Source organism: Squalius cephalus (genome assembly GCF_949319135.1).
Source record: "Squalius cephalus genome assembly, chromosome: 9".
NCBI classification, from domain to species: Eukaryota; Metazoa; Chordata; class Actinopteri; order Cypriniformes; family Leuciscidae; genus Squalius; species Squalius cephalus.
The window spans coordinates 31,276,087-31,297,529 of NC_137130.1; the positions used below are offsets into that span (position 1 = coordinate 31,276,087).

At 36.9% G+C, this 21,443-nt stretch overlaps 2 protein-coding genes across 5 annotated transcripts in view; both read left to right on the forward strand.

Moving 5' to 3' along the window:
• Window positions 1-11,613, forward strand: part of LOC307164444 (activin receptor type-1-like) — a 114,688-nt gene extending 103,075 nt beyond the window's left edge. Inside the window, exons 10-11 of the mRNA XM_079881296.1 lie at window positions 8,248-8,378; window positions 10,677-11,613. Of these exons, the coding sequence (XP_079737422.1) occupies window positions 8,248-8,378; window positions 10,677-10,811 (266 nt within the window). The 3' untranslated portion in view covers window positions 10,812-11,613. The remainder of the gene's footprint in view (window positions 1-8,247; window positions 8,379-10,676) is intronic.
• acvr1c (activin A receptor type 1C) overlaps window positions 11,589-21,443 on the forward strand; it is a 105,666-nt gene continuing 95,811 nt past the window's right edge. For 2 of the 4 annotated variants that reach the window (XM_079881298.1, XM_079881299.1), the window contains exon 1: window positions 11,595-11,768. Coding sequence is in view for 1 of the 4 variants with exons in the window: in XM_079881297.1 (XP_079737423.1) it covers window positions 11,705-11,768 (64 nt within the window). In the remaining 3 variants the exon portion in view is untranslated. Of the gene's footprint in view, window positions 11,769-21,443 lie in introns of all 4 variants that reach the window. The other 2 variants (XM_079881297.1, XM_079881300.1) reach the window with 2 other exon arrangements.

The window sequence follows — 21,443 nt, forward strand, 5'->3', positions numbered from 1 at the left end:
AAAATAGTGCTATAATAATTGTCCATCATTGATAAAAATAGGATAAAATCAGCAAATACAAATTAAATAGCAAGACACTGGCAGCCAGTATGCTTTCTATATTTTTATTGCAAGACAAGGATATAGATATAGTCCAAAACAGACAATTAGAAAGATAATTATATGATAATCCAGTAAAACATTTACAGTTATAGTGATAGAAAATGTATGTGCCATGATCTTTTGGAACATGGTGGAGGATTCCACTCAAGCCCAATGTTTGCGGCGGCCCGGGAAAGCCTGGCAGTCAGCTCCAGCTCAGACTCGAACAATGCTACTCTCCCCGAAGGGGGCAATGCAGCCGAATCTTCATCCCCAAAGGACTCTAGCCCGCCCATCGCTACATCGCTACATCTCCGATGCAGCGATCGGCATCCGGTCCTCCACGGAAGTACTGAATGAGACGCTGGGACTTCCATGAGAAGGGCCAGCAAACCCAGACGGAAGCTCCACAGCCTGTGATGGACGAGATGAGTGGGGCAAGAAAACACCGGCAAGAGAACACCAACTGTAACCCTCAGATCACCATGTGTATTAACCGAAGTGGCCACTTCGTCGAATGTCAAACGCGCCGAATGTCGAACATGACTGACTGATAGGGAACTAGGGGTTAGGCCATCCTCATTTCGGGCCAGTGTGAGCCAGGGTGAACTACATGCCAGGCCAACAACAGCCTCGGATCTTCGAGAAAAAAATCCAGCTGCATTTCCGCTGTTAGGCCAGTAGCACTGCAGCACTACCCTAAAGCCCACCCACGCCTCCATAGAACGTCACACAAGCCTACCATTTCAGCAGCATGGGGCTAGCTGACTGAAAACTAGCTAGATCGAAATGAACATAACAGAAGTGGAAGTCTGGTCTTTACTTAAAGACTTAAGACTGCATCAATATCTCACCAATGATTTACAAAAACAGTGACAGTAATGTATACATTTTTGTCAGGAGTGCACATCAATAATGGTGAATCAAAATGGTATTTAGCATTATTTCACATTAAAAGAGGACACATACTGTGGTGAGCAGGATGAGGCCGAGGGCCGTTGGAGAATGGCATGAGCCCGGTGGCGTGATTGCTGATGAGCGACACCTTCGCGATGCACCGGTCTCGTATCTCTCACAGAGGAGCGGTGCATAAAAGGAGGAACGACGATTGTGAAGATCGAGAGAGGACCAGGCCTGGACTATTTTATTTTGTTTTATTATGTGTGGTGGCAGTCGACCGTGAGGGACTGCCGTCTTTACTTTAATTTATGTATTTGTTTATTTATTTTATTAAAAGCTTTGGAATGTTTGCCGGTTCCGCCTCCTCTCTTCCCACAATAACGAACTTTTGAAATTCAGCCAAGGTGAACTGTGCACCATTGTCAGATACAAGCTCCCTGGGAATTCCCAATCTTACAAGCATGCACTTCAGTCTTCTGATAACATGGAAGCTGGATGGTGTCTGAAGCTGAGCTTTTTCGATGTCACAGGAGTAGTAGTTATACCATTCCACTCAGATAAATCTGCTGCAATTTTTCACCAGGGGCCAGCAGGCAAAGGGGAAGTGAATAAAGGTTCTTTCCTTTGAATGGGTTTGTGAGCCCTACCAAAGGTGCACACTGAGACCCTCCTGTTAATGTTATTACCTATTTCAGGCCACCAAACTAACATCTTTGCCCTCTGACGGCACTTGGCGAGACCTTGATGACCTTTATGAATTCATCTTAACACCTGAGAAAGCTTATCACTGCCTGGAGATCTGCATCTCCCTCTGTGGCCTCTTTTATGGCATCTAGCTTTGATTGTAACGCTTCTTTAGATGTGACAACTGCTTCAACATATGCCTTCACCTCGTCCTCCATCTCTGATTGGCAGTGCCCTCTCAGAGGATTCTGAGAATGTGTGTCTGCTACCACCAAACATTTAATGGAGACATGCACTGCTTTCACTTTGAAGCGGATAAGGCACATTAGTAAATGCGGTAACACTTTAGAATACTGTTCCTTCATTAATGAATAACTACACAGGAACAAATGAGTAACGCACTATTAACATTGTAGTAACTACTATTAACTAACAAGAAACTCTGATTAACGAATTAGTAAGTCATAGCATTCAGTCGAATGTGGTAGTTCACTATTAGCTAATCAGTAACTACTATTTTTCATACCTCACTAAGAACTACTATATACAGGTTCATAATTAATATTAATAATGAATAATATATAATAATGTAATGGTAACTCATTATTAATTAATCAAGTGTTACTACATCCTTCTAAAGGAACTACTAATAATTTGGATCAGTATTCTAAAGTGAAAAACATGATAAATACCTAATATTGACTGAAGTCATTGTAAGTTAGGCTTTTGTAAGGTTTTGGATAGTAATGACTCAATTGTTACTACATCTTTCTAAAGGAACTACTAATTATTTGGATCAGTATTCTAAAGTGAAGATCTTGGGAACACACTAGTAATGACTAAAGTGTTACCAAATCCATTGGAAGGAATTACTATTCAAAAGTTTACAAAAATCTCAAAAGCTTACAATGACTTCAGTCAATATTAGGTAGTTATCATGTTTTTCACTTTAGAATACTGATCCAAATAATTAGTAGTTCTTTAGAATGATGTAGTAATACTTGAGCCATTACTAGTGGGTTACCATTACCTTTTATTATAAATTATGCATTATTCATGTTAATTATGAACCTGTAGATAGTAGTTCTCTGGGAGGTATAAAAAAAATAGTAGTTATTAATTAGCTAATAATGAACTACTACATTCATCTGAGCGCTATTACTTACTAATTTGTTAATCAGAGTTTCTTGTTAGTTAACCCTCTGGGGTCTGAGCTGTTTTCTGGGCCTGGAGGTGTTCTGACATGCTCTGACATTTGTGCTTATTTCTGTTACTTGTGACATTTTCATGGCTAAAGTCTGATTACACTGTATTTAGCACAAACTCTGCTACAATAATATATCAGCAGCATGTATGTAAAAGTTTGTAGTTTTGAGATAATGACATTTATGCGTGGTTTGTGAAAATGCAAAAAAAAATTGTCACTAAAATAAGGCCATGAAACCCATACTGATTATGTCTTCACAAGACTTTTGAAAATTGTATCACGTAGCCTAGAATATTTGCTCCAAAACTATGTGAAAATCATCCTGACTGCTCATTCAGATAAGACAATATATTGATTTAAAAATTGTAAGACGTGTTTTGTGTGAGAAAGCTTTATGCGGGGGAGGTGTGATCACATCATTAATATGTAAGCCTTTCACACCTGAGAAAGACAAAGACCCTCCCTAACGGCCCTATTAGGAGCTATCAGGCCTGGCCATTCTGAGCAACCTTGCACAAAGAATGAGGAGATTTTAAAAATAATGGCTTTTTGATTGTTTGGATTTATTTACAAAACAACATAATCCAAAGATACACAACAAATGACAAAAAAGCACACTATTGAAAACAATGATCCAAAGACAGAGACCTTTGTGCCATTCCTAAAAACATTGTACATACCTTTCATTTCCAAGGTGTTTGATTTTCACTTTACCATGTTCATGTACAGAGACTCATGTGAATGTTTAAGTCAGCACGACTCAGTTGCATCTGTGCCTTGTAGGCATAAGCTATGCGCAGTGCTGCATAAAATAATAATAACAATAACCTATAGCAGCCTATAAATCTTCCAAAAGATTTCAGTAACAACTACGCTAGAGAAAAATATATTGATTATCATATGTTACTTCAAATGTTTCTATTCGTTATGATGATATGAAATGAGATAATAGTAAAAACATGAAGCCTAATGTTTGGTGCGTTTTGCTTTTCAAACGCAATCGCGCTCCAAAATATGAAACATTCAAACGCACAGCATGCTGCAAAATATGATACATTCAAACGCACAGCATGCTCCAAAATATGAAACATTATGGTTACCATATTATACAGATCTACATTTGAGCAGATATCCACAAACACAGTAACAGTAAACACGGGTCTAAATATTATAATATTCACCATATATTTAGCAACAGTACAACTGCAATGTGAAGTTTATGCAACAATAACATAAACTAGTAAGAATTTCTTACCTTACATCTTTCTTGTCTTCAAATCGCGTTCTTCTTCTTCTGAGGTAAATCCCATGTAAGCTCACGGCGCGTCTTTCAAACTCGACGAAAAGCAGAGACTTGTGAAGTTTTTTCGTGCTTTGTTTTTGAGGTAACGAGCGCGTTCGCGTTCCATGTGGAGATTTGCATGTGAATCTCTTTTGTCAAATTAAAAATAATGAGCAAGCGTTTGAGATACTGGACATCTCGTTGGTTTTATACAAATTACTTAAACAGAGAATATTTGTTTTCAGTTTGAATCCAATCATTTAAAAGTACACACTTAAATGTTTATAAAGGTATATGGCTCATAAATGTGTGACAAGTATTCGCTGAGTTTTGTTTCAGTTTATAGACGTGCTCAAGAAAAAAAAGTTCACCGCGACGGGGAGGCAGAAAGCACACCCTGTTTATTTTCTTTATTTTACAAAAGCACGTTTTGATTTGAATGTAAGTGGACACATACAAAAGTAGAAATATCACAGATTCTTTTTTTATATTTCCTTTTTCTGTATGACCATAAATGATGGAGTAATTTAAGTTTATTGTGCTACTATGTGAAGAAAATCCAGCAAAACGCGCAGGCGCGTTTACCGACCCCAGAGGGTTAATAGTAGTTACTGGAATGTTAATAATGCGTTACTCGTTTGTTCCTGTGTAATTATTCATTAATGAAGGAACAGTATTCTAAAGTGTTACCGTAAATGCTGACACAGTTTGATCAATATCATGAAAGTTAATGGTTTATGGTTTTTTTGCAGGCAAAATTCATCTAAGCCTTTCAGGTAGCTGGCGAACCGCTCACATGCCCACACACATGCCAGGCCTTTTCGATTTGGGAGTATCTGCGCTCCACTTCAATCAAGGTTATGGAGCAGAATACGACCACGTGCTGCATCACCATGAACTTGAAGCAAGGCAGCCCCTAACCCAAAACTACTCGCATCTGCACTGACCATAGTCTCAGGATCGTATTATGCAAGAGCAGGAGCTGTGGCTAACTTGCACTTTACTTTGTTCAGAGCCTGCTCGTGGACTTCTGTCCAAAGCCAGATTGCATCCTTCTTCTGCAGAGCTGTAACTGGCTGGAGCTTTGTGGAAAGCTCTGGCACAAATATGCCTAAATCAGTGGTCACCAACCTTTTCAAGCCCAAGATCCCTGACCTCTGCCACTTTAGTCACAATCCAAAAGATGCTATACACATGCAGCATGAGCAGTTTTTATTTTATTTAAAGTGCCTCTATTATGCATTTTTGAAAATTACCTTTCATGCAGTGTGCAATGTAGCTGCATGTGAATGTAAACAGTCTGCAAAATAGTTTATCTCAAAAGAAAGAGTTGAAACTGTACCGCTCAAACAAGTCGTTTGGAGTTCGGATCTATTTTCGTGAAGTTCACATGTTATGACTTACTACATTTGCATAATGCCCGCCTACGTTCTTTATGGACAAGACATCTTCCTTTAGTCCTGTAGCTCATTTGTGTGGATATCATGTCGTCAAGACGCTCTCCGCTTTGAGAGTAAATTCGGTTTATTTTCACTTCTAAATGAAGAATTCTGTATCACACACTACTAGCTCTTTGACATTTTTGATATGGTCCCATAAAGTGCTTTGTGCCTTTCCGTGCTGTAATCTGCAATCACCTCAGTGGCCGCTCCCCCGCTCACATTTTGGGTCTTAATGAGCTCAGAATGCTGCATGATCTGGACCACCACTTTGTCTAATGTCAGATCAGGTTCCATTTGTAACTCTTGGCAAATGTCATGACCTGAAATCCCTATCATGACTCTGTACCATATTTGTTCCTCTTAGCTTGCACTGAACTCGCAGTATTCAGCCAAATCATAGAGGCATCTCACAAAAGCATCAACAGTCTCTCCTGATCTTTGTGTGCACTGGTGAAAACAGGCCCTCTCATGTATAACGTTCCTCCGGGGAACAAAATCATTTCATTAAGTTTGCCAATAAAAGTCTAGTAATTATTTGCATGCGAAGCTTCAGCAAGTGTGAATAATCTGAATATCACTTCGGCATTTTTACCCATTGCATAAAGCAGGGAGTTGACTAGTACTTCACTTATTCTGAAGTGACTGAATTCCTTGTTCAGCTTCGTTGTGATGGGAAACCATGGGTGAACCGCTGGATCGCAGGCTGTGCAAAACAGTGATATTATCGTCCAGCTCAGTTCAGTTCTCGTCCGATAGTGTCAGTACATTCAGATCAAACATGTTGTTGAATATTAAATCTCCACAACTAAGTAAGCCAGAGGTGACAGTGGCAACGATCCCAAACTCCATCAGGTGACAGAATGGAGAAAAAAACCTTGGCTCAGTCGGGGGGCAGTTCTCCGCTGGCCAACGAACGAACAGGCTGTGATTATGATTCCAGGCTGAATCTCAAGTCAGATGTTAGATTGTGGATTGGTATCAATCAAAATATTTTATCCAGTTCCGTCTGCTTGAAGATCAATTTCATCACACTGGTATGGATACGAAGCTGGCCATTGGGGTCTGTGCTGAGGACTTGTCTGGTTCTCCTGGTCTTTGCATTGCACATCACTCCACTATTGCAAGAAATTTGACTAAATAATTCATAATAATAAATAAACATTGTCCAAAAGAGGCTCTGTGTCTGCTTTTGCTCGTGGGTGCATGTGTTATTTGGCTTCTACTCCTTTCACATTGAAAGGGTCATTACAGTACTGTCTTCAGAGGGCTGTCTGATGCCCTCAGTATGTCTCATCTAAAATGGATTCCTATTGCTCCCTTTTGTCTAATGGCTTCAGTACTAGTCAGAACTGCTGGCGATCCTGATGAAGCTGAATTTTTCACCTTACGGTTGGCACAATCAATGCTCAGTGATTATCCGTGTAATTTGCTAACCAGTGTAATACTGTTGTGCATGGGCGTAGGTTTGATTTTGAAATTGGTGGGGACATACCTAGAAGCTGAGGATTCAGGAAACGAATAGGATAATGTATTAAGGTTTTTAGTCTATAATGACCTTAATGATAACCTATGTTAATTAATAAATTATGTAATGTTACAAGTAACTAATGATGACGAGGAAGTTTAATAGTGCAATGCAATAGTCAATATGTCTATACTGTCTTGTTCCTTGCTATTCGAAGAATCCAAACACGTCGTCTATACATGTCATTAACAAAAATGAACTGTTGTTTTTTTTTTGTTTCACAATAATATAGTCCAGTTTGTCCTGTTGAACATGGCACACAGAAATACTGTTAAATCTCACTTGTGCAACTGTTGTTCTGAGCCATGTTTTCAGTCTCCTAAGAGCACTGAAACTTATTTCAACCTCAGCTGATGAGACTAGGGTGACTAAAAGTGACATGTTGCGTTTTTTATGTTTTATGGAGACTTTATAGAACATAATGATTTTTATGCTGTACAAACCCTTAAACTAGCCCTACCCCTAAACCTACCCATCACAGAAAACAAGGATTTTGGATATTGCCATCTTAATGGGTTCCCCATAATGTAGGGTTACACACACACACACACACACACACACACACACACACACACAAACGTTTAGGTTTGCCACTTATCACACGATAGTCTAATAATGTTATTGAAAAAACTGCACTGTCAATCAATATGTGATTGATTGACAATACTGTCAATCAATATGTGATTGACAGTATTTGATTGATATTAACATAATCAATATGTGACGCGATTTGCCCCATATTTTCTTGCTCAGAACTGTTGATTTCTCCCTCACTTACTGCATATAGGGTTCGGAGGAGATTTGCTGCTTCACACAACCAAAAACAACCTCTCACAAGTAAAAAAAAAAAAAAAAGTGGATATATGGGAGGCGGGACTCAGATCTATTAACCGTTTGTGTACCAGGAATTGCGCATTTTTCACATAACGCTCTTGTAAGAGATTTTTTATCTCAGTGAAATGCTTCCTGGTTAAATATATTAAGTAAAATAATTAATACATAAAAAACACAAGTTATTGTGTAAATTCTACGCCCCTGCTGTTGTGATAATAAGACCTGATGATACTGGCTTATCATTATTTCTGTGTGATTTCCAAATGTGTTTTTGTCTTCACTTATTGTGCAGGTATTGTTGAAGATTACAAGCCCCCATTCCATGACGTAGTGCCGAGCGACCCAAGCTTTGAGGACATGAAGAAGGTGATATGCACAGACCAACAGAGACCAAACATCCCAAACAGATGGTTTTCAGATCCAGTAAGTACTGAACCTGCTCAGATTCCTGTGCATATACCTTTATAAATCAAGTTAATCAGTCATGCTGTTTGTAAACACTAAATTTAAAATCTTTGATGAAAATTACACGGTGTCTTAAGATCCAGTGGCAAGCAATTTGTCTTTTCACATTGAATGCAACAATGCTGCCAATCAGAACATTTGAATAGAAATTACATGGTTATAATATAGCTGGTTAGGAAAACGGCTGTATTAGCGGCATGAATCTTCATTGACTTTGTGATTCTATTATGATTGCAAAGCTAACAATTTGATTACAAAATTATTCTCAATGCATCTTGTCCTCCCAACTGTTTTTATTAATACACATTAGAGGTTAGCATTGTCACATCAGTAGCCATTACCAATGCCAATGAAATGCAATGATTGTTGTTGCCAAAGATAACTAACTAAAGATAAAAATTTCTATTACAGTGCTATAACACTTCCTTTTCCCCGTTTAACTACATTGAATATTGAATTTATTTATACTATTAAATTATAAAATTCATATATAAAATGAATAATTAAAACAATTGTATGTAGTCAAGTAATTTTTCTACAAACTAAATATAGCTTCAAAATATACAAAAGTAAAGATTCAAAAATAAAGAACAAAGAAACACATTAAAAGCAATAAGCAAAGAGTTTGTTCAGTACATTAAATATTAAACAAGAGCAATGAGTAATGCAAGTGCATTTAACTGCTCACACAGTCCCACACAGCCCACACACACAGTGCACTTGACCATTTGAAAGTCAGTCAGCCAGCCAGTGAGTTTTATGGAAGTTTAGATACTTATTTGAGTTTTTATGTGTGTGGAATTCACAGTAAGCAGAAGATGGTTGTCAAAATTAAAAGCAAAAAGTGTCGTTCCAAAATTATTTCAGGATCGATACGGCAGTTCTTTACCCTGGAAATCTAGAGTTCTCGCGAGAGAACAAGTTGAATTTGCTCAGCGAGTTTACTCTGGCGTCGAGTAATGATGCTAATTAAATATGCCCTAGCTGCACCAATCACATCGGGTTATCTGATAGCGAGGGCCAGAGGCGAGCTAAATAGATGATGACAGCGCTGTGACGTCGAAGTCATTAGTAAACATTGCAAGATGGCTGTGGATGAACACCAGTTGTTTGAAACCGCTTTGGCCGCTGCAATGAACAAGTTAGACTTGGCTTTTTATCTAAAAGAGGAACAGAAGATGGCGCTCGAATCGTTCCTTTGCAAGAAGGACGTTTTTGCTGTTTTGGCGACCGGATACGGCAAGAGTCTAATCTACTGGTAGCTAAGTGTATGGGGCTTGTTGTGATTGGTCATCCAATTGCATGTTATCCAATTGTGTGCAGTGAGATTTTCAAATGCATGCTTGGTGCCGCCCCTCGAGCTGGGCGATTTTCATTAGTCGATGCCAGACCATTAATCTTTCAGATTTAGGTCTGAATTTCCAGGCTAGCAGTTCTTAAGCTTCGATTCAGAATTGCTGAAGAAAGAATAATGTGCATCTGAGGTTTTTTTTTTTTTTCCCACCATAAGGCATTATGACATTTCAATCACAGTCATTTATGAGTGATATATCCCAGTAAGTGTATATATTACAAAATATTTTTTTTTTTTTTTTTTTGCTGGAAATACAATTTAAACATGGTTTTATATTTAACAACCATGCATTAATGGTTTTTATTGGATAATTCATTGAATGAAATACTTTCCAAATTGAATTTCATTTTTGATATATAATGGCGCGATGGACAAACCAAAAGAGAAGATTTTTCATTGTAACAAATGTATCATAATTAAAAAATGTATATAACAAATAAATGGATAAAGTTAAACTAATTTTAAAATCCATTATTATTCATAGTTTTCAGTCAAGTGACTGGCACAGAGACGTGGAGGGCAAAACGTCCATTGAACTGCAGCACAGGCCAGTTAATTTTGCGTCTGTTTCAAGCCATTAATATTTAGATCACCTCTCAAAAGAAGTCAGTATTTCAATCAATAAAAACATCGGGACATTCTAAAACATTAATTAATGAGGTGAATATTGATTTTGTTTTTTCAATATCACTGTTACTACGTAATTACTTAGTACAAACCTGGTAAAAATGACTCTCGGGCAACAGAGGATAGCCCTGTTTTGCCCTACAGGTGGACGTTCCTATGAGGGCGTGACGTCTCGTGACACTCATTTCTTTCTATTGACGATTCCTACCTCCGTTGCTTTGTGTTTTTCACCCTCACATTGCTTGATTCAGTCTCCTTTTGTTTTTATTTTTCAGACTTTAACATCAATCGTTAAACTCATGAAGGAATGTTGGTACCAGAATCCATCAGCCAGACTTACAGCATTACGCATCAAAAAGACTCTGACAAAAATTGGTAATTCTCTGGACAAAGTAAAAATGGACATATGAACTGCTTCCTTATGGAAGACCCTAAAGGCCTTTAACCATGCCCAGCAGATGTCTCATCTGGAGAACAAACCGGAAAAAGAGATTATCCTGACTTAAGTGTTCTTATAGAGGCACATCATATTTATTTTGAGTTTACAGCGGGGCATAATTCATTACAATTATTAAACAGATGAGAATGTGGCCTCAAATGCAAACTTAAACCAAGATAAAATCTTTATTTATAGAGAGACAGTTGCTGGAAATAAAGCAGTTGAAGTGAGAGGATGGTTCTTTTTTGGCGTTTGAGTTTGTTATATTTAAATTACTTAGTAATTTTTACATTTGAGCCCCTGAGGAACTCTCTGCAAACCCATGTAGATAATGTATATCCATACTCCTAAGGTTTTCTTATTATTTTCATAACAATTAAACATTTTTTTCCTCAAAAAAAAGTTGATTTACTTTAATTTAAAAAAACTGGGGGGAAAATGTACCTGTTAGATTCATCCATATGACCCACAGTTGAGTATTTGTTGAAATAATGAACATCACATAATGGTCTTTTATTGCTTAAAAGCCATAAACTCATTCCAGCAATTATTCATTCAAAATAAACAAACAAAGTAAAAATTCTGTACTTCCTTTACTGAGGTTATTGGAGTTTCCCAGTCATGCAGTTGAGGTTTGCTGGTGCACCCACCGCCCTTCCATCTATGTCTTTCTCTCTCTGTAATCCTCTTACATTGAGCCACAGGAGGAGGAGCAATTAAGTCTCTCTCTACGTGTTCAGTCGCTCTGGGATTTATTCAGAGTGGAGAAATGCTAGCAGTCACTGTGGAAATGCAGCAGATTAGAGTCATGGTCATTTTGTCCATAAAGGTGGATGTAATGATGTGCGGAGAGTGACTGATGCCATGTCTTATCTCAGGTGCTCAGAAGTGGCGCTTTTACTCTTCATTTTTGTGGAACTCACTACAGGTACAGTTTCTTCCGTCAGCTCATTCTCTACTCTATTAAACGTGTTGTGAGACAAAATGGAAGTATATTTGCGACTGCAACATATGTAAGTAAAGTTGATCAAACAACATTGTGTGTAATCTTACTGTATTTAGATGACCTAACATTCTGTTATGATTATGCTTAACTTACTGTTTTAGACGGACTCTGAGCATTATGTAATGAACTGGTTAAAGTCAAAAGATCAAAACATTAGTGTCTGGTGGTGTTCACATGTATGTCTAGTTCACAGAAAAGCACAGACAGGTGTTTACTCAATAAATATATCTTTAAAGGCTAATTCACACTGCACAGGCAGATGCCTACCAATGGTGTTTGTTTTTGCCAACTGAACATGTTCAATCTGCATTTGTCAGGTTGGGTAATGTCTGAGAAGTGATGTTCTGTAATCTGTTGATTGTCTGCATTAGTTAGTGTCTGTCTGCAGTGTGAGTTAGCTTTAAAAAAGGGGTGTGGGTGTGGGTGTGTGTGTGTGTGTGTGTGTGTGTGTGTTGTAAAATAAAACTTGTTTTTTTGTACACTTGTTGTGATAGTGAAAACATTTGGTAACTAAACAGAATTTCATTAAGTTTAATGACAACATGTTACAATGTTTACATGACTGGTAGGCTACTGTTTTTATTAGTCCTTGACACAAATTTCACGATTTCAATTCATAAGCTTGCGATTTGATTCCGTTATTCAATTTAAAACTTATTAATTTGGATAAATATCAGGTAAAGTATCTACATGTTAATTTTTCTCAAGGAAAAAGTCTCTCAACTATTGCTGTAAACATATAGGGAGATCTGTCAGCTGGTATTATTTTTAAAGGTTAAAATTAACTACTCAAATTAATTTTAATACAGTTTTTATAATAATAACGTTATAATATTGTTAATAATAAAATATAATAAATATGTAATATAGTGCATATATTTAGCAAAATACTTTTCGAGCTAAAATTCTATGGTCATTAAACGGCTTTCCTGAGGTATAGGCTATGTAACGTTGCATGACATTTTGTTCTCAAGCTGTTTTATTGACCTCTTTCTGCAGTTGAAACGCAGATTGATCGATTACATAAGACATAATACATTTCGGTAAGTTGTACTTAATGTTTCAACATACCTTCTAATGCTCGATTTTTCTGTGAGAAAATGGATGTGTGGCATGGGCGTGAGAACAGTGTCAATTGCGTTAATCTCACGCTGAATGTGTGAGGCCAGTTATTTTTATGCTCAGAATACTGAGTGCTCAGAACCTCTTGCAAGCCCTTCGGACTTGTCTCTCAGCCGCCTTGCGCATATAGATCAATTTATATTATATTAAGCTTGTTTTGAGGAAAATTGGATTGTATCTCGTTGTCTACGTTACTATGATTGGAAATACGTGTCATTTGTGTTTTAACAATGTTAAATATCTTTGTGAGAGAACGCAACATTTTTGAGGGAAGGCAAAGTTTTGTGAGGGAACGCAAATATCTTTGTGGGAGAACTCAAAAGTTTTGCGAGAGAATGCAAAAGATTAGTTTTTTTTTCTCCCATCCCAAATTTTCTCCAACACCATGTCCCTTTAGGGGCTTCGTACATTACAATAAGAAGAAAAATATTCAAAAGCTAATAGCATTTTTGAAATTTCATTATAAGTTTTGACCACAAGGTGGCGCTTTCCCAAAACTTTTTGAGTACCTTTAAAGCATCATGCCGAAGACACGTACTAAGTTTTGTAAGGAAATGCCAATGTGTTTGTAAAATATAGCATTTTATATATAAAAAAAAAAATATATATATATATATATATATATTTTTTTTTTTTTTATCAAAAATGATTTTGTTTCTAGCCCTTACAGTTCAAAAGTTATTAGCATAAACATAAATACAACTTTTGACAGTTGGTGGCACTAGAGTGTTTAATTTAGAGACTCAAAATTTGCTTTGGTTAATGTTCAGACTGTCTTCTATGTGTGTGCCAAATTTTAAAGCTTTTCCACAAGCAGTTCGGACTGTCATAGACTCAATAGTGGAAGAACAAATATGGCCCATGTGGATGTTTAGTGATCCAGTTGAAATTAATCTTAAAGATGTGGTTTTTAAAGCAAAGTCCATCTTGAATCTTCACTGAAAGGAAGGGTTTAATGAAACGGGTTTGAACATACAGGTGTAAAAAAAAAGAAGAGAAGTATAAAAAACCCTGTATACATTTTTTTACTCTCATAAGGTAAGTGATCGTAATATGTGGTATACGTGAAAGGCCCTTTTCATTCCATTTTTATATAATATATTTAGCCTTCCAACCTTGTTTGGTCCGTCATTAGAACGGCCACATCTGAACAAGTAAGTGCATTACGTTTTCATCAACTTGCAGGTTATAAAATTTATAGCTATGTGGGCGCTCAGTTTTTTTTCTGTCATCTGATCAAAATCCCTTCTACACACAAGACTATTTAAGACAGTAGGGTGCAGTGGGCCATTAATGCAAAAGATATTTACTGTGTTCAATGGGTTTACACATTCAGAGCATAATTCAATTCAATTCAATTCACATTTATTTAGAGCTTTTCACAATACATATTGTTTCAAAGCAGCTTTACAGAAAATGCATGTCTACATTACAATTTAGAGTGATCTGTTTTCAGAGGTGACACAGTTCACACAATCACACAGTTAGCTAATAATGTATTAATTTAAGGCAGAAACAATGAGCTCATTGAAGTAATTAATACATGTTTGTTAACAAATGATTATGATATACAGAAAATTGTAGCATTGTTGCATGTTGATTCAGAGTTTGTGTCATCTTAAGTCCTGGCAAGAGTTGGTGCCGTCTCTTCACAGGTGTAGGGTATCTGAAGTCTTCATAATAGGCTGGATCCAAACTGGAGTTGACATACTCGCATCTCGAGATAAAACAGAAAAGCAAATGGAAAATAATTAGCGTAGCAGCTGTTCATAACATTAAGCAAAGATAATCATGTGCATTTGATCTGATATAACTGGAGTATAAGGTTATGATAAATTAATTATATAAATGGTTGGCCAAAGAGATGTGTCTTTAATCTAGATTTAAACTGGGAGAGTGAGTCTGAGCCCTGACCATTATCAGGAAGTCTATTCCAGAGTTTAGAAGCCAAATGTAAAAATGCTCTCCCTCCTTTAGTGGACTTAGATATCCTATGTATTACTAGAAGCCCCAAACTTTGTGATCTTAAAGAACATGATGGATTGTAAGGCGATAGAAGATCATTTAAATACACAGGAGCTAAACCATTTAGGGCCTAATAGGTCAGTAACAACACTTTGTAATTGATACGGAACTTAATAGGTAGCCAGTGTAGAGATGATAAAATTGGTGATAGATGATCATATTTTCTTGACCTAGTAAGAACTCTAGCAGCTGCATTTTGGACTAATTATAGCTTTTTTATTGAGGATGTAGGACAACCAGCTAGTAATGCATTACCATAATCTAGTATTCGTAGCTTAGCTATGTTTCTGAGGTGGAAGAAGGCTGTTTTTGTAACATGAAATATGATTTTCAAAAGACAAGTTGCTGTCTAATATAACACCCAGGTCTTTAACTGAAGAGGATGAAGTTACAGTACATACTTCTAAATGCAAATTGTATTCTAAGAGATTCTGTCTACAGGTTTTTGGTCCAATAAGTAATACCTCAGTCTTATCTGAATTTAATTACAGGTCATCCAATACTGTATATCTTAAACACGCTCTGTCAACTTGGATAATTTAGAGATTTCATCTGGGCATGATGAAATATATAACGGAGTATCATTGGCATAACAGTGGAAACTAATTCCATGTTTTCTTATAATATTACCAAGAAAATGGTGTCCATACTGGTAATTTTCTCTAGTTCATTTGTGTGTTTGGGTATTCTGAGCAGACTGTACCTGGCCGATAACTCGGCACGACATGGCAAATTTCAGAAGTACGCAGTATGCAAGTTACAAGGTAGTGAGCAGTGACATCATCACTTTGCGGTAGAATATCTATATCAGTAGGATTGGTTCCATGCGATATAATTAAATCTAGTGTATGATTAAAACGATGAGTGGGTCTATTGCCGTTTTGCTTTACCCCAAAGGAGTTTAGTACATCTGTAAATGCAGACCCTAATACATAATTTTTATTATACGTGAATGTTAAAATCACAGACAATCAATGCTTTATCGACGTTGACCAATAGGTCAGAGAGAAAATCTGCAAACTCTTTTAGGAAATCAACATAGGGGCCTGGAGGTCTATATACGGTAGCCAAAGCAAGAGATAGTAGGATTTTTTTTTAAACCTGTGTCCTGTTTTCTGAGTATACTATCAATGAAGTTGGGTCTATGTTTTTTATCAGTTTCATTTTCATACGACAATATAACAATGCGACTACATGGAGGTTTTACTGTTATAAAAAAAACAGATTTGTGAGCATTAGTGGAACTGAATAATAAACAAAAGTTTCAGAATAAACACGAAACACACTGTGATCGCTGTCATGCGGTGAATCGTGGAACACGCGCCGTCATCAGAGCTCGTGCTCTTGAGAAGCTGCACAGTATGAATCAGCAGGCTGCTCTCGAATCGTTCTCGCGGTACTTTGATGGCACACGTCACAGTCACGTGGCATCTGCGCTGTCTCAAGTCGGACACAATTTCTAACCAGCATGCACTACTTCAAGTCAGCCGCTGATCGGTCTGCGCAGCGCTGCATGAAGTCGAACAAGCCTTAAGTAAAACACGGAACAAAAAAATAAATAAATCAGCGGAAAGAGTAGTAATGTATCGTTCAACTCTGAGCTGACGGTAAGAGTCAGTTCCCATCTGAGAGCTGTTTTCCCTTTTTGTATATTAATACAAGACAGAATAAAATGATTATCCTTTCGCTACACTGCTCAGCCACACGTCAAGTAGTCACTAACTGAATGTTGTTTTGATTGTTTTATGTGCGTGTGATCAGGTATGATGACATTACCAGTGCTGCTCTCGATACAGTTGGCTATGTGATTAACATAATATTCAGTCACTGCATGGAGTGTGTGGTCGAGCAGTGGTGAAAAGATCATCCTTGATATCGGGTCAGAAAAAAAGATGAATGACACATGCAAACGTATACTCTTATTACTGAGATAAGCCAAATGATCCGGTTCGGTTCCCTAAAAAGAGCGGGAATTCCCATCATGAGGAAATAGCCTATCAGTCACATCAGTGTTTCTCTGCACTGGACCCACAGACAAAAACCACGTCAATCGAGCGTAAAAACGTTTTTGCGAATTTAGGGATTTTTCCCCCAGAAATTTTCCGTTTACATTTCTCTTTTCTGATACGACACTTCAAAATGTGCATTAAACAGGGTGATGGAAACACAATGTCACATTTTTAATTTGCAGAGTTCATTTTAATCAATGTTCTGATTTCTGATTATTCTGATATTCAAATTTCATAAAATTTAGTAGTATTGCAGTGTTGATTCAGAGAGGAAGGGGGACTTGCCACTGTGCTAGACTAAGGCCCTGTTTACACCTAGTAGTAAGATGCGTTGTGGTCAATCGGATCACAAGTAGAAAGGATAGACACATACCCATTTACACCTGGTATTTTAATCTGTCTCTTTTGTCCACTTTCAACCACTTCTGTCCTGATTTCTTCGAAGGGAGGGTCTATGGGTGGGTAAATGTTTTTTGTTTTTTTTCCCTGATCTTTCGAGCTAATGGGCAAAATAAGTTTGTGCAATTTACATATGAATGTGCCCAGAGACAACGGAAAATCACGGAGAGCATCAGCTTTTGTTTCTGCTCTGACAGCCGCAAGACCATGGTGAACGCGGTGAGTGAGTGTTAGAAATCAGGTGTCCAATCAGTTGCCTGGGTCTTCAGCCGACAAAGTTTAAATTCAGTCTGGCTGAATTTTGGGCCAAAATGTTGGTACTCAAAAGCGCTTCCTTCCATGTTTTCTGCTTCCATGTTTTCTGCCGTTTATTTTTACCACACGTGAGCACCAGTTATGTGCACCCCTGTATGTATATATATATATATATATATATATATATATATATATATATATATATATATATATATATATATATATATCCAAAATGCGAATTGCCTTATTATAGTGCCACCTATGGCAAATGTGTGTCTGTGCGCCTGAGTAGTGGTGCATGACTGGGAACATCCTGCGGAGTTTGGTGTCTCTGCGATTTACGGTCTCTGATGTCCATGTTTTAGGGCAGAAAAAAATCAAAAAGAATAAGAAAATCAGTACAACCACAATAGGGTTCCAGCACCTTTGGTGCCTGACTCTTAATAAGAGCATTTATAGGACAATAGAGACAATGCACCTGCGATGCTTGGCCCCTAATAATAATATTAAATATAGCTGCAAACAGTGATTATGTGGCAAAGCACAAAAGAGGTGAAATGAGAAGCAAAAAAAAAAAAAAAAAACGTGGCAGGGTGTTATCAGAGCATTTAAATTTGTACAGTAGTGCAATAGGCAGAACATGTTATGTCACGTTTATGCTCTGTTTCAGTTCCATGAACTTTTGTATTTTCTTGTTTTCCTGTTTAGCTCCCGTTTCTTTTGTTCCCATTGCTTATTTGTTACTACCCATTATGTTCACCTGCCCCTTGTTTTACCTTCTTTATCTCCTATGTATTTAAGCCGCGAGTTTGGTTCTCTTCATTGTCTAGTGTTGTCTTTGTGTCAGCTGCAAAGCTGTTGCGTTTTTTGCTCCTGCATGCTAAGATTACTGGATTACCTTATTTTTTCTCGTTTTGTAAATAAAACGACTGTGATAGATTTGCCTCTCTTTCTCCTCTTCCTTTGCCTAACATGACAATATGTGGCTCCTTTATTAAAATTTGACTTTTTTTTTTATACGAAAACTGAAAAAAAAAAAAAAAAAAAAACGTTTTACCATAATATGGTGACTATAAGAGAAGTGTGAAAAAGTAAGTTTAGGGCATTAATCAAAATGGAAAAAAAGCTGATTCTCAAAAACGGTATAATGTTTTTATGTTTTGTTCCCCAATAACAAAATGCCATCAACAGCATTATGCACAAACAAGCAGACATGCATGGACCTCTGTGTCATGGACGGCAGTCGTCCATGAGGATCTGAAGCTTTTACTTTTGTTTTAGAAGAAGGAAGTGGGAACCCGGCGATTTTAATCATAAAACGAAAGTAAAAGTGGCAGCCCCTCACAGACGACTGCCGTTCACACATACTGTAAACAGAACATCTCTCGTCCTTCACTGTCATCGCTCTTCCTTTTATGCTTCTGAAGCTCCTCAGTGAGAAACTCGAGACCGGTCATTATCATTCAGGGCACCACAGTGATGGTAAGCCTAAATAACCCTGAGTAAAAAATACGCTTTTAATCACCAAATGACTAATAACTGATAAATAACTTCAGTCAGTAAATAAATAGATAAAAACGAAAATAGTGTTATAATCTTTATAATTTTTTCATGTTGCATAGCATCGCTGAAGTATCGAGTACCATATTATCCACAGATTCCAAATCTTTTTCAAAAGTGCTCAAGTTGAAATCCACAAAACAGGCTACAGAAAGGATTACTTTGCAAATGTTTGATATCATTTCTGCTTTTAAAGCATGCTTGGATGGCAGAAACTGCTTCTGGTGCCAAAGACTTGTCACGTTTTCTCAAAAATAATCTAGGCAGCAACTCCAAAGACTTTCAACATAAACATGCAAAAATGGGCAGTTAATCTTTACCTAAACACAGCTATCTACTAAAGATCTGCTCTAGTAATTATTTACATGTATTTATTCTAGTAACCTTTGTATACATGGAAAAATTGGGTGTCATTCGACTTGATATGCCACACTGAATGTAAAGAGGCCAGTGTCATGATTTTTGGACAAACCGTACAGAAGTTATAAGCAAAAATAGCAATTTTCCACTACTAGGTGATGCTGTGCCGAAACTCTCTCTATCTATATCTGTAAGAGAATTATAGATGTTTCTGAATCTGTAAGTGAATTATAGATTAATATTTTAGATAAATATAGATTGATATTTTTTTATTATGTTGTCACATATCAAACAGTAACTACAATAGGTAAATGCAAGTTTTTCTCTGGATGTGTAAGACATAAACTCCCCTTTTGGTTTGGGCAGCATATTCCAGATAGCATCATAAGATTTATGATCTTGGGTTCAAGAGTACATCTGAACACTTTGGAGAGAGAGCAGCCAGATGCAGTCTGTTATGTTTGCACTACATCTCCATGATTAATATATTGGTTGACAGGTGTTAGGGTTGTAACAGTATTGTAATAGAAGTTCTGTCTAAAATGAATTAGTTTTCATTTTGAAAGACTACATGTAAGTGAATTTTTTTTCATGATGCAGATTAAAGTTCTGCTACTCTACAGCAATTTGTTTGTCTTTTTTCTTTCAGCATTACATTTAGAAATAAATTATACATTTTTATATACTTTATATAATAGTCGATGCACCCCTATATAATTTTTGTAGACCTCAGTTGAAAAGAAATGTGTGTTTGTGACAGCAGAAAGAGGCAGTAAGTGCATATAGAGCCATGCAGGTGTGTTACAGACAGCCTTAGATTATACTAAGCTGCATTATAGAGCTTTTCACTGCAGTGTGAGAGTAAGAACCTGCTTACATAACTTAAAAACCTCCCATCACATGGCACAAATAGCAACGGGCCATGGGTTCTATAAATATAGGTTAACAAGATTACTGATTACTAATGTATTCCACTGGTTTGTTTAAGGATATTTGTTGTTAGGCAATAGAGTGGTGCAGGGGGGACGTAAATTTGTAGGCTAACCTGAGGTTAGCATCACTGGTTCCCTCAACAAAAACCCAATAGGATTTTCACATTGTCTTTTGGATTATCACAAAAAAATAAGCTCTGTAATCAACACAAAACAGGGGTCTGTTTCCAGAGGAAATGCAGGTTGAGCCAAAAAACAAAAACAAAAAAACATTTCAGACGAATACAATCTGAGTTATATTAAATAAATGTCCTGGCTCTTCCAAGCTTTATAATGGCAGTGAATGGCTGTTTCTGTTAAGTCCATAAAAGTGCATCTATCTATCCATCATAAAAGTGCTCCACTGGGCTCCGGGGTAAATTAAAGGCCTTCTGAAGCGAAGCAATGTGTTTGTGTGAGAAAAATATCCATATTTAAAACTTTATAAAGTAAAATAACTAGCTTCCTGCCAAACGAACATACGGAGTGCTGAAATGTCAGTCACTATATCATCATGACATGGCCTATAGTCAGGAAAAGAAGACCCAAAAGAGGGAACATGTAGCAAATCAAACTTTATTAATGAAACAGAAGATCAGAGGGAATCATTTCTTTAATTTTTTTAATTATTTTATTTTTCATTGACCCGGTTGGCCAGTCACACGGCTTTCATAGTTTTCTGTTAGCTATGTGACTGGTGCGGAGACCTGCAGTGTTATTTTAATTTTTAATTTAGTTTTATTAATATTTCGATTTTTAATTAGTTTTAATTTTAGTTTCCGTGATAATTTTAGCTTAATTTTAAGCAATTTCGTTATGTGCTTTTGTCTTTTTTGACATTTTTTTTTTTTTTTTAAATAGGCCTATTGCTATTTAAAGTTTAGTTTAAGTTTACA